The sequence below is a fragment of the Lithobates pipiens genome, unplaced genomic scaffold, assembly GCF_037356315.1.
Source record: "Lithobates pipiens isolate NorthernLeopardFrog02 unplaced genomic scaffold, aLitPip1_a1.2 Scaffold_22, whole genome shotgun sequence".
In the NCBI taxonomy this organism is placed as follows: Eukaryota; Metazoa; Chordata; class Amphibia; order Anura; family Ranidae; genus Lithobates; species Lithobates pipiens.
In genome coordinates, this window is record NW_027507784.1 from 186,518,236 (window position 1) to 186,534,443 (window position 16,208).

General features: G+C 40.9%; 1 protein-coding gene across 2 annotated transcripts in view; it reads right to left on the reverse strand.

Annotated features, from left to right (window-relative positions):
* SLC29A4 (solute carrier family 29 member 4) overlaps nucleotides 1–16,208 on the reverse strand; it is a 118,164-nt gene that overhangs the window by 57,433 nt on the left and 44,523 nt on the right. For both annotated transcript variants that reach the window (XM_077448734.1, XM_077448735.1), the window contains 2 exons: nucleotides 13,700–13,813; nucleotides 1,110–1,238 (listed from right to left, as the gene is read on the reverse strand). In XM_077448734.1, coding sequence (XP_077304860.1) covers nucleotides 1,110–1,238; nucleotides 13,700–13,813 — 243 coding nt within the window. The remainder of the gene's footprint in view (nucleotides 1–1,109; nucleotides 1,239–13,699; nucleotides 13,814–16,208) is intronic.

The following is a 16,208-nucleotide window of genomic DNA, read 5'->3' on the forward strand; positions in this document are numbered from 1 at the left end:
CAACATGATGCTACCACCACCATGTTTCACAGTGGGGATGGTGTGTTCAGGGTGATGTACAGTGTTAGTTTTCTGCCACATATAGCGTTTTGCTTTCAGGCCAAAAAGTTAAATTTTTGCTGTGTCCCTCACATGGCTTCTAAGAAACTGCAAATGGGATTTCTTAAGGCTTTCCTTCACAAATGTCGTTCCCCCACCTGAGCTGAGGATCTGTGTAGCTCCTCCAGAGTGACCATGGGTCCCTTGGCTGCTTCTCTGATTTAATACTCTCCTTGAACAGCCTGTCAGTTTAGGTGGACGGCCATGTCTTGGAAGGTCTCCAGTTGTGCCATACTCTCTTGTTTGAACAGTGCTCCGTGAGATGATCAAAGCTTGGTTTTTTTTTTTATAACCTAACCCTGCTTTAAACTTCTCCACAACGTTCCCCCTGATCTGTCTGGCGTGTTCCTTGGCCTTCATGATGATGTTTGTGCACTAAGTTTATCTAACTAACCTCTGAGGGCTTCACAGAACAGCTGTATTCATATTGAGATCAAATTACACATAGGTGGACTCTATTTATTATTTAGGTGACTTCTGAAGGCAATTGGTTCCACTAGATTTTAATTAGGGGTATCAGAGTAAATGGGGCTAAATGCAAATGCACGCCACACTTTTCAGATATTTATTTGTAAAAAAGAATTTAAACAATTTATCATTTTCCTTTGTGCCACTTTGTGTTGGTCTATCGCATAAAATCAAAATAGAATACACTTTAAGTTTTTGGTTGTAACATGACAAAATGTGGAAAATTTAAAGGGGTGTGAATACTTTTTCAAGGCACTGTAGGTACATTATTCTCAGTTATCTCTGAGGACTACAGATCTGTGCTCTTCCATGTTATAAAGGAGGAGAAGGGCAGAGTCATGTAGTCCTGCACTGATTTGGGGTCCTGATTGTCCTGAGTAAGATGTAACCCCCATCCACCATAAGACAACTTTTAGTTTGTCTAAACCACGTTTTAGAGATCATTAACAAAAGTGCTGATAGTCAGGCTACTTATTAATGTTGCCCTATAAGATAATACGCATTTACAAATAATGACATTCAAATTAATTTATATCATTTACCTGTGCATCCAAAGGCCACCACACCAACAGCAAAAAGGTTAACCGCATAAGACTGCTTGAATGTAAAGAGTTCCAGCCAAATATCACAGATGCCAATAAATATTAACGGGCTCAAAGCAAAAATATAGCCTGTGATTTAAATAAAATAAATATAAGTGTTACGATAGAATAAATGCATCAACATTTATGAGCAAAATATACTAGTTAAAGTGATTTGTCAAGATCACCAGCAGCCATTTGTAAAAGTAAACAGTCTATTTGTTTCTCCAAAACAAGTAAACATAAATAGCTTCCTTCAGCAAAAAGTCAAACAACTCACAGTTCTAGCATAAAAGGAACCACACAAGTGGCTCACTGCTGATCTCTTGGTCCCATCACTGGGGTAGGATTCCTCAGTGTTTCAGGGTGTTTGACGGCTGCGGGGGTTCAGCACAAGAGTCTGGGTTCCAAGAACATTTACCCTTACAGCTTGTGATCTACGTCACTCTTTGACACAGGTGCCACGTCCATCCTGCTGCTTTTTAGGCCTCCCTTGCATGTGGCTTATCCCCTTCAGGAGTCCTGGAAGTCAGGATTTGGAGGTTTTTTTCACATCCCAAACTCTTCGAACCCCTGAGATTTTGGGTCCCTAATTTGGACTTATCAATCCAGAGAGTACAGGAAATCAGTCCTCTCTAGCCAAATGCGCCCCGGAATACCTCATCTTGCATGGATGACAACCCCAAGCCCCCAAAAATACTTACCTGAGCCCAATCTCGACCCAGAGCTGTGCCTGAAAGCAGCATCACTGCGCTCTCGCTCCTCACTGGACATGGAGGCAGCAGCGGGAGCCATTGGCTCCTGCTGCTGTCAATCAAATCCAATGGGGAGGGAGTGGGGCTGAGACACGCTTTGTGTGTCTGTAGACACACGCAGCCCAGCTGAGGAGTGAGCCCACATGTCTGCCTCCATATGAAGCGCTTGCTATGGGGGTAGACAGTTAAGAGGAGGAGTGGACAGAGTCGGCAGGAGACCTGAGAAGAGGAGGTCCAGGGCCGCTCTGTGGAATACCATTGCACAGAGCAGATAAGTATAACTTGTTTGTTATTTTAATTATTTCTTAATATTCATTCTTAAAATAGGCACTTTATCCGTATCCAAAAAAATTCTATGTTCAGGGCCTGGTTTACCAATAGACAGTAGTAGCTTTTTGCCTACACACTTCAGAGGCAAAGAGGCTGCATTTCTCTGTATAGTTATCAGCCATGCATTTTGTGCCATCAGCAGCAGAATTACAACCTCAGTTACAAAAAAGTTGGGACGACAAGTAAAATCTACATAAAAACAGAATGCCATGATTTGCAAATCTCATAAACCCAAATTTTATTCACAATAGAAAATAGAAAACATTTCAAATATTGGGAGAGGAATATTGTCTCATTCTTGCCTGAGCATATGCTGCTCTAAAACCTGGATATATCTATTTGGGAATTGAGACGACCAGTTGCTAGAGTCTTGAGATAGAAATGTTGTCCCATTCTTGCCAGAGAATATGCTGCTTACAAATGCAGGTTTTTGAACTTAGGGCAAATAGCAAGCCGGAAGGTCCCTCTTCTCCCAAAAATAATTTAAAATTTCGATTCTGACCACAGAACAGTTTTCCACTTTGCAAAAGACCATTTTAAATTAGCTTTGGCCCAGAGAAGACGGTGGTGTTTCTGCACCATGTTCAGATATGGCTTCTTCTTTGCATTATAGAACTTTTTTTTTTTTTTAAAGTGTTTTTTTTTTTTTCTGATAAGTGTACATACATAGTAGGAAAAAAATGAAAGCAGGTTACAATCGTAAGTGTACATAATGTCACATCATTTTCTTTATGAAGTCCTAGATATCCATATTTCTAAACTCAATATAGCCATTAGTACAAATAGCACTTTTTCTGTTTTGTTTTTATTTGCATGCTATGTATAACATATAACATAGTCATGTAAAGAAGTAATAAAACTAATCCAGAGGAAAATCCTCTGTAAACTCTTGTGATGTGTGCTGTTATTCATCCATACATCTATATAGCATATTCTCATATTTCTATGCTTCCGATCTCAGGGCATTCACATTTCAAATGAAACACCTTAAGTGTAAGATTGTACAGTATCTCCAGAATTAATCCATTTACCCCAAACTTTACTACATTTTTTTGAGCATCCTCTGGCTTCATAAGTCATTTTAAATAATGTTACATTGGCATTAACCAGGCTTTTCCAGGAGGCTAATGTGAGGTTGTCTATTTTAATGTAATTAATGACAATACGTTTACGGACATAGAAGAATAGTGAGCACAGCAAAGTTCTCATGTTGTTACTCATCACTTCATCCTCAATAATGCCTAGAAGTCCCAATAATGGGCTACAAATATCCAGAAGGTCAAATGTATCAGAAATAAATTGGGTCACCTGTGACCAGAGAGGACGAATCCTGTTACAGTCCCACACCATATGGAGAAATGACCCCTCTGCTGCCAAACATTTATGTGGGGGAGTATCTTCTGCCCATATTATTACAGTCTAAGCCAGTGATGGCAAACCTTGGCACCCCAGATGTTTTGGAACTACATTTCCCATGATGCTCCACTACACTGCAGAGTGCCAGAGCATCATGGGAAATGTAGTTCCAAAACATCTGGGGTGCCAAGGTTCGCCATCACTGGTCTAAGCGGTGTGTAGTACATTTGGTACAAGTACCTGATTTGTATAATTTTGTCCCTGGCTGATATAACTACGGGCATATAGTAGGCCAACACTGTCTCTCACTGTTCATCCGTGAGCTCAGGTATAATAGTGGTCCATCTTTCCCTAATTCTCTTCTCTTTTTCTTTGCCTATCAATAGACTATAATAGCTAGATATTATTAATGTGGTCAGGGGTGCCAAGGACTTTTTCCAGGTTCATATTCTCTAAGGATATTGATTCAGTCCCGAACTGAGTGTGTGCCGCATGTTTGAGTCTGGTATATTGCAATGCCCAGTAGTCAGGAACTCTTCAGTTGTGAAAACGTTTTGATGTCACCTGCATCATATAGTTGGTGGAGGTACATAAGTCCAAATTTAGACCATTTATAGGCATCCTCGAGATGAAAAAATACTTTCAGACGCGGATTGAATCATAATGGCGTATTGGGGGATAAGTGAAGGGGGCCATCTCTTATATGTTTCAGACAGATCCCTAAGATACATTTAGCAGATTTAAGCATCACTCTCCCTCCCTCTGTAGGGACGGACCTTCCGCTGGAAGAAAACACTTAGCAGGGTTTCATAGGAAGTAACAATGCCACAGCTGCATTTTTTAATTTTGGAAACATTCGCCAATGTATATATACCAGCTGTGATGCAAGATAGTAGAGGCAAAGGTCAGGTAACGCCAGTCCTCCCTTTTGCACTGGTAATTCCAAGATCTCCAAGGAGACTCTGGCCGCCTTTGAATCCCACAGAAAGGAGCTCAGCAGTGAATTAATGTATCAAAATGCTTTTTTCAGAATATAGATTGGGGTATTGGAGCGCACATATAAGAACTTAGGAAAGAAAATAATTTTGAATAAGTTAGCTCTACCCAACAGTGTGAGTGGTAAATTCTTCCATTTTTGCACCCTGTCACTAAAAGTTCTAATTATGGGCCACAGATTTACGTTTACAAAAAATCCACTGGTAGTTGAACGTTAATCCCCAGATGCTTAAACTGGGATGTGACAGCAAGTGGATATTGGGCAGGGAGTATTACATTTTGTTGTGGGTCTAAGGGAAATAGCATTGACTTGGACCTGTTGATGCAGAAGCCTGCAAAGTGTCCAAATTCCTGTATTACCAAGAATGCGGTAGATAAGGATGTATCATGTGTAATATAGTCCCTCGCGCTATCAAAGTGTATCTAGTAAGTGATGAAAAATAAATTAGTTGTAGCTAGATATATAGTGTATATATAGTGCACTAAAATGAGTATATATAGAAGAATGATCAACGCCACCAATTAAACTGTACTACAGTCATGAGGTATATTGATGTGTATATCCACTGTGCAGATATAAATGTGTAAATACACTGTGCAAATAATGCTTATAATAAAATGCCTGTGCAATAATGTGCAAACGTACAAAAATTAAGCATATAAAGGTTGTGCAAAATAAACAATAATATCCTATGTAATTCTATTCAATGCAAATATCCATAAATGTATCAAATACTGAGTGTTCAATATGAATAAAATAAATAAATAAAATGTTAATAAAAAATCCACTCCTAATTAATCAGAATCAAGTTGTCGGAACAAACATTGATTAAATGTTGCACCAGTGAAGGGGATGAGGAAAAAAGTGCTGATAGTGCTTCAAACAAGCTCTTCAATAAAAAAGCTTCCAGTGTGGGATCTTCGTGCATATGGCTGTGGAACCTCCAGGGATCCAATGATGGCGAATGATGCCTCTCCTGGTCCTCTATTTCCAATGGTGACTTCCAGTTTATCAGCATGGATGTTAACACACAGCAGGTTTATGTAAGGGATGGAAAAGAATCTCCCATAGCGCAGTATTGTATGAACTCACTGATTTATTAATTAAAAAAGCCAAATGGGCACTCACAAAAATGAAATGAAAAAGCGGCAGATCTGTAATTTTAACGGCGTTACAGGCGTCTCTTACATCACTTCCGGTTTCCACGGCTTCTGATCAATTTCTAAATAGATTAATCCCTGTAAAGGATGTATCATGGTCTCCCAGATATAAAAGCATATCATCCACGTACAATAATACACGTTCCTCCAGCCCTCAAACTACCAGACCTCTAATACCATCATGAGTCCTAAGTTTAGCAGCCAGCGGCTCGATAGCTAGTGCAAATAGAAGAAAAGACAGGGGGCACCCTGTCTCGTTCCTCTATGTATCTGGAAAGTGTTCGATATGAGTCCGCACATCACAAACAATAATGAATAAAAACACATCCCTTCCCACCCTACACACAACCACAACATGTTGAGTGGCTGTGCCCCATAACTGAAAGCGTAAATGACCTCGGGGGGGTCTAAGGTCCTTAGAAAAAAGAAAAAGGTAGCAGCCGCATGTCAGCAAAAAATGTGCCCAGTAAAAGCTAATTAGCGTCTGGTACTATAGCAACCTCTCCTCTCCTACGTACATAGGGATATGAAAATATATAAAAAAAAAAAAAAAAGAATGCAGCTCAGGGGACAAAAAAAAGGTGGCAAACAATGTATAGTAAGTCCAACCAGGAATTAAGGAACGCAACGAAATAAAAATTATTAAAGATGTGATAGTGTGTCTTAGTAAGTTGTAGATCACGCACAGGAGAAAGTAGTGTCAGGAAATAATCGTAGGCTTTCGGTTGAAGCGTGGTGTGTGGCCACAGACAGGCCTGTAAAATTGGGCACTGGACCTCATGAGCAAAGGTCCCTGATACCCAGAGCAAGGAGACATTATGTCTTGTAGGTGGTCAGTGGAGCAAACAAAAGTCACAATTATCGGACTTAAAAACCAACATTAGCCACTCTGCAAGTTCACAACATAGTAACAACAGTAGAGCTCTGAAGGGGTTCAGGTTGTATAGCTCAAGAGGCCCAGATCAATCAACGGTGTTCTCCCTAGCTAGTATCATTTACTTTGGCAGATTTTTGTTGCCCTGTCCTACCTTTTTTGAGACGTGTTGCTGCCATCAATTTCAAAAGTACCTTATTTTTTTCTTAAGATGGTAAATTTTTCTCTATGATATACGTGGCACTTTGAAGAGGAATATCATTGTTATGGCAGCAGCTAGCTGCTATAACCCCGGTATCCTCTTCTACAGCGGGCGGTCCAGTTTCAGATAAAAGTAATGTCTGCGGCAGATTCCATGCGAGATCACTTTTATCAGGGGTGGGAGAGGGCCCCCTCTCGCCACACTTCAGGGGTCTCCGGGGGTCTCAGCATACCGGACCCTCCGGTAGCGGCAGGAATGATCGCGTCCTTGCCCCTGGTGGCCTGGCTGCAGAGTGAGGGGAAAATGGCTCCTACTCGGCTCCATGGGGTTGACTGGTGGAAGCGACATCAACCCTCACTTCCACACAATGCTCTTAAAGTGGTTGTAAACCCTTACAAACCACTTTGACCTACAGGTAAGCCTAGATTAAGGCTTACCTGTAGGTCCAAGCAATATCTCCTAAACCTATATGGTTTAGGAGATATTTGGCCGAAAACGGGCACCGCTGTCTACGGCGCATGGCGCACTGAGCGCGGCATTCTCAGCGACGGAGCTGCCGCGCGTGTCGGCTCCTGTGCGCATGCGCGGGAGTGACGTCATCGCGGCTTCGCCGAATGACAGCGGCGGAGCTGCGAGACCCCACCAACAAGATGGATGCAGCGGACTACAGGCGACAGCGGCGACTTCGCTGGCTCCTGTGTCAGGTAAGTGACACATAATGGGCTACTATGCGATGCATAGTAGTCCATTATGCTTTGCCTTTGCAGGGAATGAAAGAGGAAGTAAACTCATCAGGGTTTACTTCCTCTTTAAAGGAAAACATTTTTATTGCAAAAGACATTTTTTCATTGCATTTTTGTGTAAATATGAAATCTGAGGTTTTTTTTTGCCCCAGATCTCATATTTGACCACTTAAGCCCTGGAAATATTGGCTGCTCAATGACCATACCATTTTTTGTGATACGCACTGCATCGCTTTAACTGACATTTGCGCGGCCGTGCGACGTTGTACCCAAACAAAACTGACTACCTTTTTTTCCCCACAAATATAGCTTTCTTTTGGTGGTATTTGATCATCTCAGCGTTTTTTATTTTTTGCACTATAAGCAAAAAAAGACAATATTTTGTACTTTTTCCTATAATAAATACCGGTATCCTCAATTTTTTTTAAAAAAAAGCTATTTTTTTCAACAGTTTAGGCCGATATGTATTCTTCTACATATTTTTGATAATAAAAGTTGCAATAAGCGTATATTGATTGATTTGCGCAAAAGTTATAGCATCTATAAAATAGGGTAAAGATTTATGGCATTTTTATTATTATTTTTTTTTTAAACTAATAATGGTGGCGATCAGTGATTTTTATCAGGACTGTGACATTATGGCGGTCAGATCGGACACTTTTGACACATTTTTGGGATCATTGGCAGTTATACAGCGATCAGTGCTATAAAAATGCACTGATTACTGTGTAAATGTCACTGGCAGGGAAGGGGTTAACACTAGGGGCGATCAAGGGGTTAACTGTGTTCCCTAGGGAGTGATTTTAACTGTGGGGGAAGGGGACTGACTGGGTGAGGAGAGAGATCGCTGTTCATTCTTAGTATGAACAACATATTGCTCTCCTCACCCCTGACAGCGTGAAGATCTGTCTGTTTACATTGACAGAGCTCAGTTCTGCCTCTGTGTGGAGTCGATCACAGTTGCCCGACATGTGCATCGGCTCCGGCATCCCGACTCCGGCTGTCTCCATTTCTTGTAATAGGAATAAAAGTGCCCCATCATTTTTTTTTTTTTAAATACAGTGTCAAAATAAAAAATGTAAAGTTCCCCGTTCTGCCAAACTCCCGCGCAGAAGCAAATATTCTCTACTCATAGATGAGTAGTGCCCGCATATGAAAAGGGTGTTCAAACCACACATGTGAGGTATCGTTCAATAGAGCGAGAGCAAAAATTCTAGCCTTAGAACTCCTCTGTTACTCAAGACTGGTAACCTATAGAAATTTTTAAAGGTCGCCTATGGAGATTTTTGAGGGGAAAAGTTTGTTGCCATTCTACGAGTGGGCACAATTTGAAGCGTGGCATGTTGGGTATCAACTTAGCATAATATTATCTTTCGCAATAAAAAATATGGGCTAACTTCACTGTTGTCTTATTTTTTAATTCAAAAAAGTGTATTTTTTCCAAAAAAAGTGCGCTTGTAAGACCGTTATGCAAATACGGTGTGACATAAAGCATTGTCACGACCGCCATTGTATTCTCAAGGGTGTTAGAAAAAAATATATATTTTAAATATTATTTAACTTGTAAACATCTAGTCTGAAAGGCCCAGTCCTTAAGTGGTTAACTGCTTCAATACAGGGCACTTTTACCGCCTTTCTGCCCAGACCAATTTTCAGCTTTTAGCACTGTCACACTTTGAATGACAATTGCCTGGTCATGCAACACTACCCAAATTAAATTTTTTCCTTTTTTTCACACAAATACAAAAATGTTGTAAAGAAGTAATTTTTCTCCTTCACTGATGTGCACTGATGAGGCTGCACTGATGGGCACTGATGAGGAGGCACTAATATGCAGCACTGATGGGCACTGATAAACAGCACTGATTGGCGGCACAGATGTGCACCGATAGGGAACACTTATGAGCAATGATAGGTAGCACTGATAGGCGGCACTAATGGGCAACCTTGATGGGTGGCACTGATGTGCACTGAAATGCAGCACTGACTTGCATCACTGATGAGCACAGATTGACCTCATTGATGGGCACAAATTGGCATCACTAATGGTGAAGGATTGGTGCCACTGAGGGGCATGGATTGGTGTCACTGATGGGCACAGATTGGCATTAGTGCTTGCCACTGTTGGGGTAGCATTTTTAATCAGGGCACTGATGATTAGTGCCCTGATTATCGGTACTGGTCTCCCCTGTGAAGAGATGCCGCTGATCGGCTCTTCTCGCCTCACACTTGGTCAATGTGAGGCAAGGAGAGCCCATAAACGGCATTTCCTTGTTTAAATGCCATCTGCTATGATTGGACACAGCTGATCACATGGTTAAAGAGCTATGTCATTGGCTCTTTACCGAGATCTGGGGTTGCACTGTGTCCCATATGACGTCATCCCAGAACAACGGCGCATCCCTCCCCCCGGCGAGCAGGAGGTAGTTAAACAATTGATATTTTTTCTATTGTGAATAAAATGCGGGTCTATGAGATTTGCAACTCATTGCATTCTGTTTTTATGTAGATTTTTCACATAGTCACAGTATTCAAAGCCAGGTTAGAATTAACAAGAAAAATATAATAAAAAATAATATATAAATACATGCTTTGGTTACTTAATCATTTATACTGCCGATGTATCCTCCCTTCCTAAAGCCAGTTACAAGAGTGGCCCTTACCAGGAGAATTTTTTGCATTTAAAGCGGTAGTAAAGCCGCATTTTTTTTTTTTTTACAAAAAAACCTGCAAGGCAAAGGCATAATGAGCTAGTATGCAGTGCATACTAGCTCATTATGAAATACTCACCTTAGAACGAGGCGCCGTTATCTCACCCGATCCACCCATAGGGAGCTGACATGTTGCCTTGGCGTGTCTTCCGGGTATCGCGGCTCCAAAGCTGTGAGTGGCTGAAGCCGCGATACGTCAGTCTTTTTCCAGGGAGGACTGGCAGTTCTGCCAGACCTTCAGCCGGGCCTTAACAGCGCATGTGCCTCGTGACATCAGCAGCTGCATAAAAAGTAAATATCTCCTAAACCATACAGGTTTAGGAGATATTAATATTACCTACAGGTAAGCCTTATTATAGGCTTACCGGTAGGTAAAAGTTAAAAAAAAGATTATACAACCACTTTAAATAGAGTGGCGAAAGGAAGATAACCATGTCCAGTTTTCATGCGGACTCTGTCTCCCTTAGGGAGATTTACTCTTTTCACAACTTAAAATTTAGCGTGGGCTTTACATATTAACAATAAATTCAATCTTTTAATGCCTTGCTAAACTAATTAAGATGCTACAGCTGTGATTAACAGTTTAACAATTAGCAGTGATTAACCTATAAAATACAGTTTTGAAACATAATCTTCAGCGCTATAAGTGAGATAATACAAATACAAAAAATAAAAAGCAGTGCTCACAAACAACCCCCCCCCTCAGTGATCAACAAATCAAAGTGATCCCCCCTCCCCAAGATATCACAATTATCACATGCTAATCAATCAACCAAAACATCTATAACATCTTCTCTTTAACTATCAAAAATCTCTGTGCTGTGCTCCCCACCAACATTTCTTTCTTCTCCATAACTCTGAAATTAGACTCAACATTTCAGAAAGGTAACTGTGTGCAGTTTTATTTTATTTAAAAGGCATGTCTCCTAATATACCACAGTTAACCATAAATTATAAAGTATTCATGATGCATTTATTGTTTGAATTGATTCAACTTCATAACCACCTGAGTTCCAGAGCCGTTTTCTCTCTATATCCTCCTTGAGTCACAAAGCTATTTGTCTGTTTTGTAAAAGTATCAGATTTGCATCTTGTACCTTTTGGCTTTTGGCAGACCCTAATGTGCTTAAAACTGTTTTTTTATTTGGACAGGTGGGGCTTTAATTTAGTGTTATGTCGCATACACATGAGCGGAATGTCCGACAGAAAAAGTCAGACGGGAGCTTTTCATTGTATATTCCGATCGTGTGTATGTATGGCCCATTGGACTTTTTATGTAGAAAATTCTGATGGTCCTAGAAATAGAACATGTTCTAAATAGTTCAGACGGAACCAATTCCTATCGGGGAAAACCGCTCGTCTGTATGCTGTTCCGACGGACCAAAAACGATGCATGCTCTAAAGCAAGTACAAGACGGGATTGGCTACTGACTATTGAACTTCCTTTCTCTAGTCCCGTCGTATGTGCTGTATGTCACTGTGTTCGTCAGACTTTGGTGTGATCGTGTGTACGCAAGGCAGTTTCAGGGGAATTCTGTCAGAAAAACCTTCAGAGTTTATTCCGACGGGAAAACTGGTCGTGTGTACAGGGCATAAGATTTGCATACATATTTTTTTCATTTCATAGGTTTTAATTTGGAAGAATTGTTGAAAATGTTGAAAAAATGCATTTTATGCATCCAAAGTGTTACAGGGGGTCTGCCGACCATTGAAAATGTGCACATTGGAAACAAAATAGTTCATATTGTTATGAGGTGGACAAAACAAAAACTAATCACAAATAGATGATAATAAGTGGGATTGTAAATATATGTCTGAAGAAAATGCAAAACCCATTCTGGCCGTAGTAATTAATTGGTTTTATTAAAGTAGAATTATAGGCAGTACTTTTTTTTCATTATGGATAGAGTTACTTCCTCTCCCGTAGCCTAAACAGGAAGTGAGAGAAAATCCCTGCAATTGAAGAGAATCCTTTCGGGGCCCCAGGTCAGTGGAACTAGGGTCTCGTTGGAAGATTTTTCCTCTACTACTGTCCTGGGGACAATTCAAAATCAGAAATTTTCTTTTACTTTCAATGATACTGGTAAACAGGACAAATAGAGGTTGAATCTCCCTAATGGGGGCAGAGGTAGCAATAATAACCTACTAAACAGGTGTTCTAATTAATCTCCACTCTGTCCAAAATAAAACAATTTGCCTTTAGTTATACTTTAAGATTTTTCTTTTAGTAAGCTGCTAGTGATTTATATATGGAGTGATGTAATATAGTTATATACAGGCAGCCCAGTGGGCTACAAAAGGGTTCTGTAAGTTTGTTCTTAAACTGAACCCACGCCGGGGAGGCGTCCTCTGATGTTCGGACACCTTGCAGCTCAGCCTCGTTCCCGCTGCCCCTCCAGCAGCCATCTCTGGCCTTACCGGCTGCTGCAGCAGCTCTGCCATCTTCCACTCTGGTCATACAGTGATCGTGTTTCCTGGATCTGTGCCCAGCCTTTCCCCTCCCTCATGTAGCCCGGCTTTGGTTATGGTCACCGCTCCCAGCTGTTGGAAAGTGTTTTCAGGCTTCCCATTTTTGGTCTGCAGCCCCCTTTGTCCATAGCCCTCGTTGAAGCGGGACAGCCATTTCTCTACCACCTTTGGCTCCATTGCTGGCACTATAACAGTGAGTTTGGCCATTCTGCATATTTTTCCCATTTTTACTGTGTATTGGTTACATGTTTTATCAGCAATAAACGGTTTTAAATTTCACAAGGATTCCATCTCCAATTGATTCCTTGCCACCTCCTGTATCTGCGCTTAACAATTCTGTTGTTTTTGTCTGTTTCTCATTTGGTCATCTGAGTGCAGTAGCAGCAGTCCAGTGTGACTATTATAATTACTTTGGCTCCTTGGTTTACTTTCTGCTCTTGGCTCCCTTATGGATAACTCTGGACAGTAGCATTGTCCTTCCAGGATGAGAGTAGTGCCAATTCACTTGCCATATATTTGCTACATGAACAGGATTTCGCTTATACATTCCCCAACATTTTCTGCTCTCTAGAACTACAGACTGCAGTGTTATTACCCCTTGATTAATATAGTGTATTTATTTATTTTTCATTCTAATGGCTTACATAAGAAAGTTGTTATGATAAAAAAACAAAGGGAGACTTTTTTTATATTTTGCTAATTGCAACCTTTGTAAAAATCCAGGCCTACATATGGATCGTGAAACCTGCCCGACTATGCAGTGTGGCAATTCACGCATATGACTGTAAAATGTGAAATTACTTGTAATTAGTCCCACCTTAGGAGCCACAACCAAAATTATTTCATCTGAGTGAACTCCGGCCCTTGAAATGTGGCCATTTGTGTTAACATGTCTATTGATTTTTAAATAATTGCTTCACTGACTGAAAGCAAAGATTTGTTTTTGTTACTTACCAGCGGTGATCCTCGTGTGAGTAGTAAGAAGTTCCACCGTAGCATTATTAAGGACAACAGCAGCTAAAGCCACAATGATATAAGTCAGACTCATATCAAACACAATAGATGTGCCTGAAAGCAAATGACAAAAAAGTTAATTAAATATTTAAATAATAACTCATAATTCTTATGTATTTATGCCTAAGAAAGTATTGACAAATTGTAAAATCTAAAAATAGTAACAAAATGCACACCCCTAAAGTCTTACTATTCACATATTTTTTTTTAGCAAGTAAACCTGTAACATGACTTCCCCTTTTCCTTTTCTTTTTTTCTGAGGATTTTGAAATAGACATTACCCACAATATACAGTATGTATATCAAGTACTGAAAACATGATACTGAACCCAATAAGCGCTCACTTACTTAAAGTATACCTAAAAGAAAAACTTTTTTTTAAGCTTTGGATAGAGTGGAGAGGGATTAGCCCCCCTGTCCGTTTGTATTGCTTTCAGTGCTCCAGTTAATGAGGTTCACCCTCTGTATTTGTCCTGTTTACCATTATCATCGAAAGTGAAAGTAAAGAAAATTCACAATTTTGGGATGTCCCCAGAAAAGTAATAGAGGGGAAATCTTCCAAAAGGGAAATAGACCTGACAGATGTTATAACCTTCCCCTAGGCTGAGTTCACACTTGCGAATTGGTTGCGGGTTTCCCCATATCCAATATGCATGACAGAAGACACATATCTGGGGCGCCCGCGTTCCGCATTGTGAAAGGGTCCTGTGTGTCTTTGGTTCTGTTTCAGGTGCAAATTCAGGCAAAAATTGAGACCTGATTTGCACCTGAATCAGTGTACAGGGACGCACCGGACCCCCTACTAGGACCTGCAGCGGCATTAGTGTGAACCCAGCCATACTCTATCCAAAATGAAAATAAAGTTTTGCCTATAGTTCTACTTTAAAATATGGGACAGTATGCTCCGGATGTCTCTTGTTCCTACTTACTCCCTTAGAATAATTTTTGAGAAGTTCATCTTTTTTACCAGGTCTGGAAAGTTTCTCTCTATGGTCCTTTGTCAATATTATGCAACTCTATATATTTTTCACCACAGATCAGTTAAAATACAATAGTCTTAATACAGAAATATTTTCATATTTTAAGATCAAGAACTATACGAGGGGTCTTCAAAAAGCTTCAATGCTTTATATTTAAGAGTTGAAAAAGTGCAGAAACATTTTGAAGAACCCTTGTATATTGCAAATCTTAAAGGGGTGGGTCAGTGAAAAAAAAAAAAATTACAAGTCAGCAGCTACAAACACTGTAGCTGCTGACTTTTATTAAGCACTTACCTTTCTAGGGTGCCCGTAATTTCGGCCACCTGAGTCTGACCCATCCCTCAGCTCTCGGGTCCTGGTGCCGCCATTCAAAGTAAGGGAAACAGGCAGAGGAGCCTTGTGGGTTCACTCCCCGTTTCCTACTGCTCATGCACAAGTCGCACAGCGCTTTGTGAATGGGGTGCGCTGTGTTGTGGGACACACAGTTCCCACAACACACCGTGCCCCATTCCCCAGAAGACAACGCGAGGAGGAGAAGACAGTGGAATAGGAAGAGTCAGGTAGGACGATCTGCCTAGCAACTGCCATTTCTGGTAAGTGAAAACATTTATTTGCAGCCTTTTTATGCATTTTTTTTTTAGGGTGGACTTCCCCTTTAAGAAAAACCTCTGATTACTGCCAGTCTTTCACATTGTCTTAGGCCGCGTACACACGGGCGGACTGTATGGCGTACTTAGTCCGTCTAAACACATTTCAGCGGACAGTCCGCTCGTGTGTGGGCTTCAGCGGACTTTTTCAGCGTGCAGTCTGGCGTACTAAGTATTTCGGATTTTTCGAAATTCTGTCCGTCGTACTTTGGTTTCAGCGGACAATCCGCTCGTCAGTAGGCTAGTTCGACGGACTAAGAATGGCGCATGCCCAGAAAGGATTTACACGGCGGAAGGGTGCTTTGCTGTGTATTGGACTTCCTATTTCTAGTCCCGTCGGATGTGCTGTACACGTCATCGCGCAAGCTTTCGACGGACTGTTTGTGCATCCGTGTGTGGTCAAGTCCGTTCAGTCGAAAGTATGACGGACTGTCCGTCGGATTGTATGACGGACTGTCCGTCGGATTGTATGACGGACTAAGTACGCCATACAGTCCGCTCGTGTGTACGCGGCATTAGCTGAAGTACCAAAAGCACACATAATGCAGGCCTAGTCTTAAGGTTCTACTCCACAGTTGTAAATGCCCTGTACCAGCCCTGCCAGTGTATGTAAGACTGTGGAACTATAGTCAGGAAAAACAATAAAATAGGAAGAAAAGAAAAAAAATATGCAAACTCAGACACAGGCAGTGGGAGAAGAAGGGATAGGGGGAGCAACAGCCCTGTGTCATTTACATATGTGTAGATTGCATCTTGAAGTAATACTCATTAATGTTTTGGGATAAAAAAAACAACATTTTATTTCCCCCCCCAAAAAAAAAC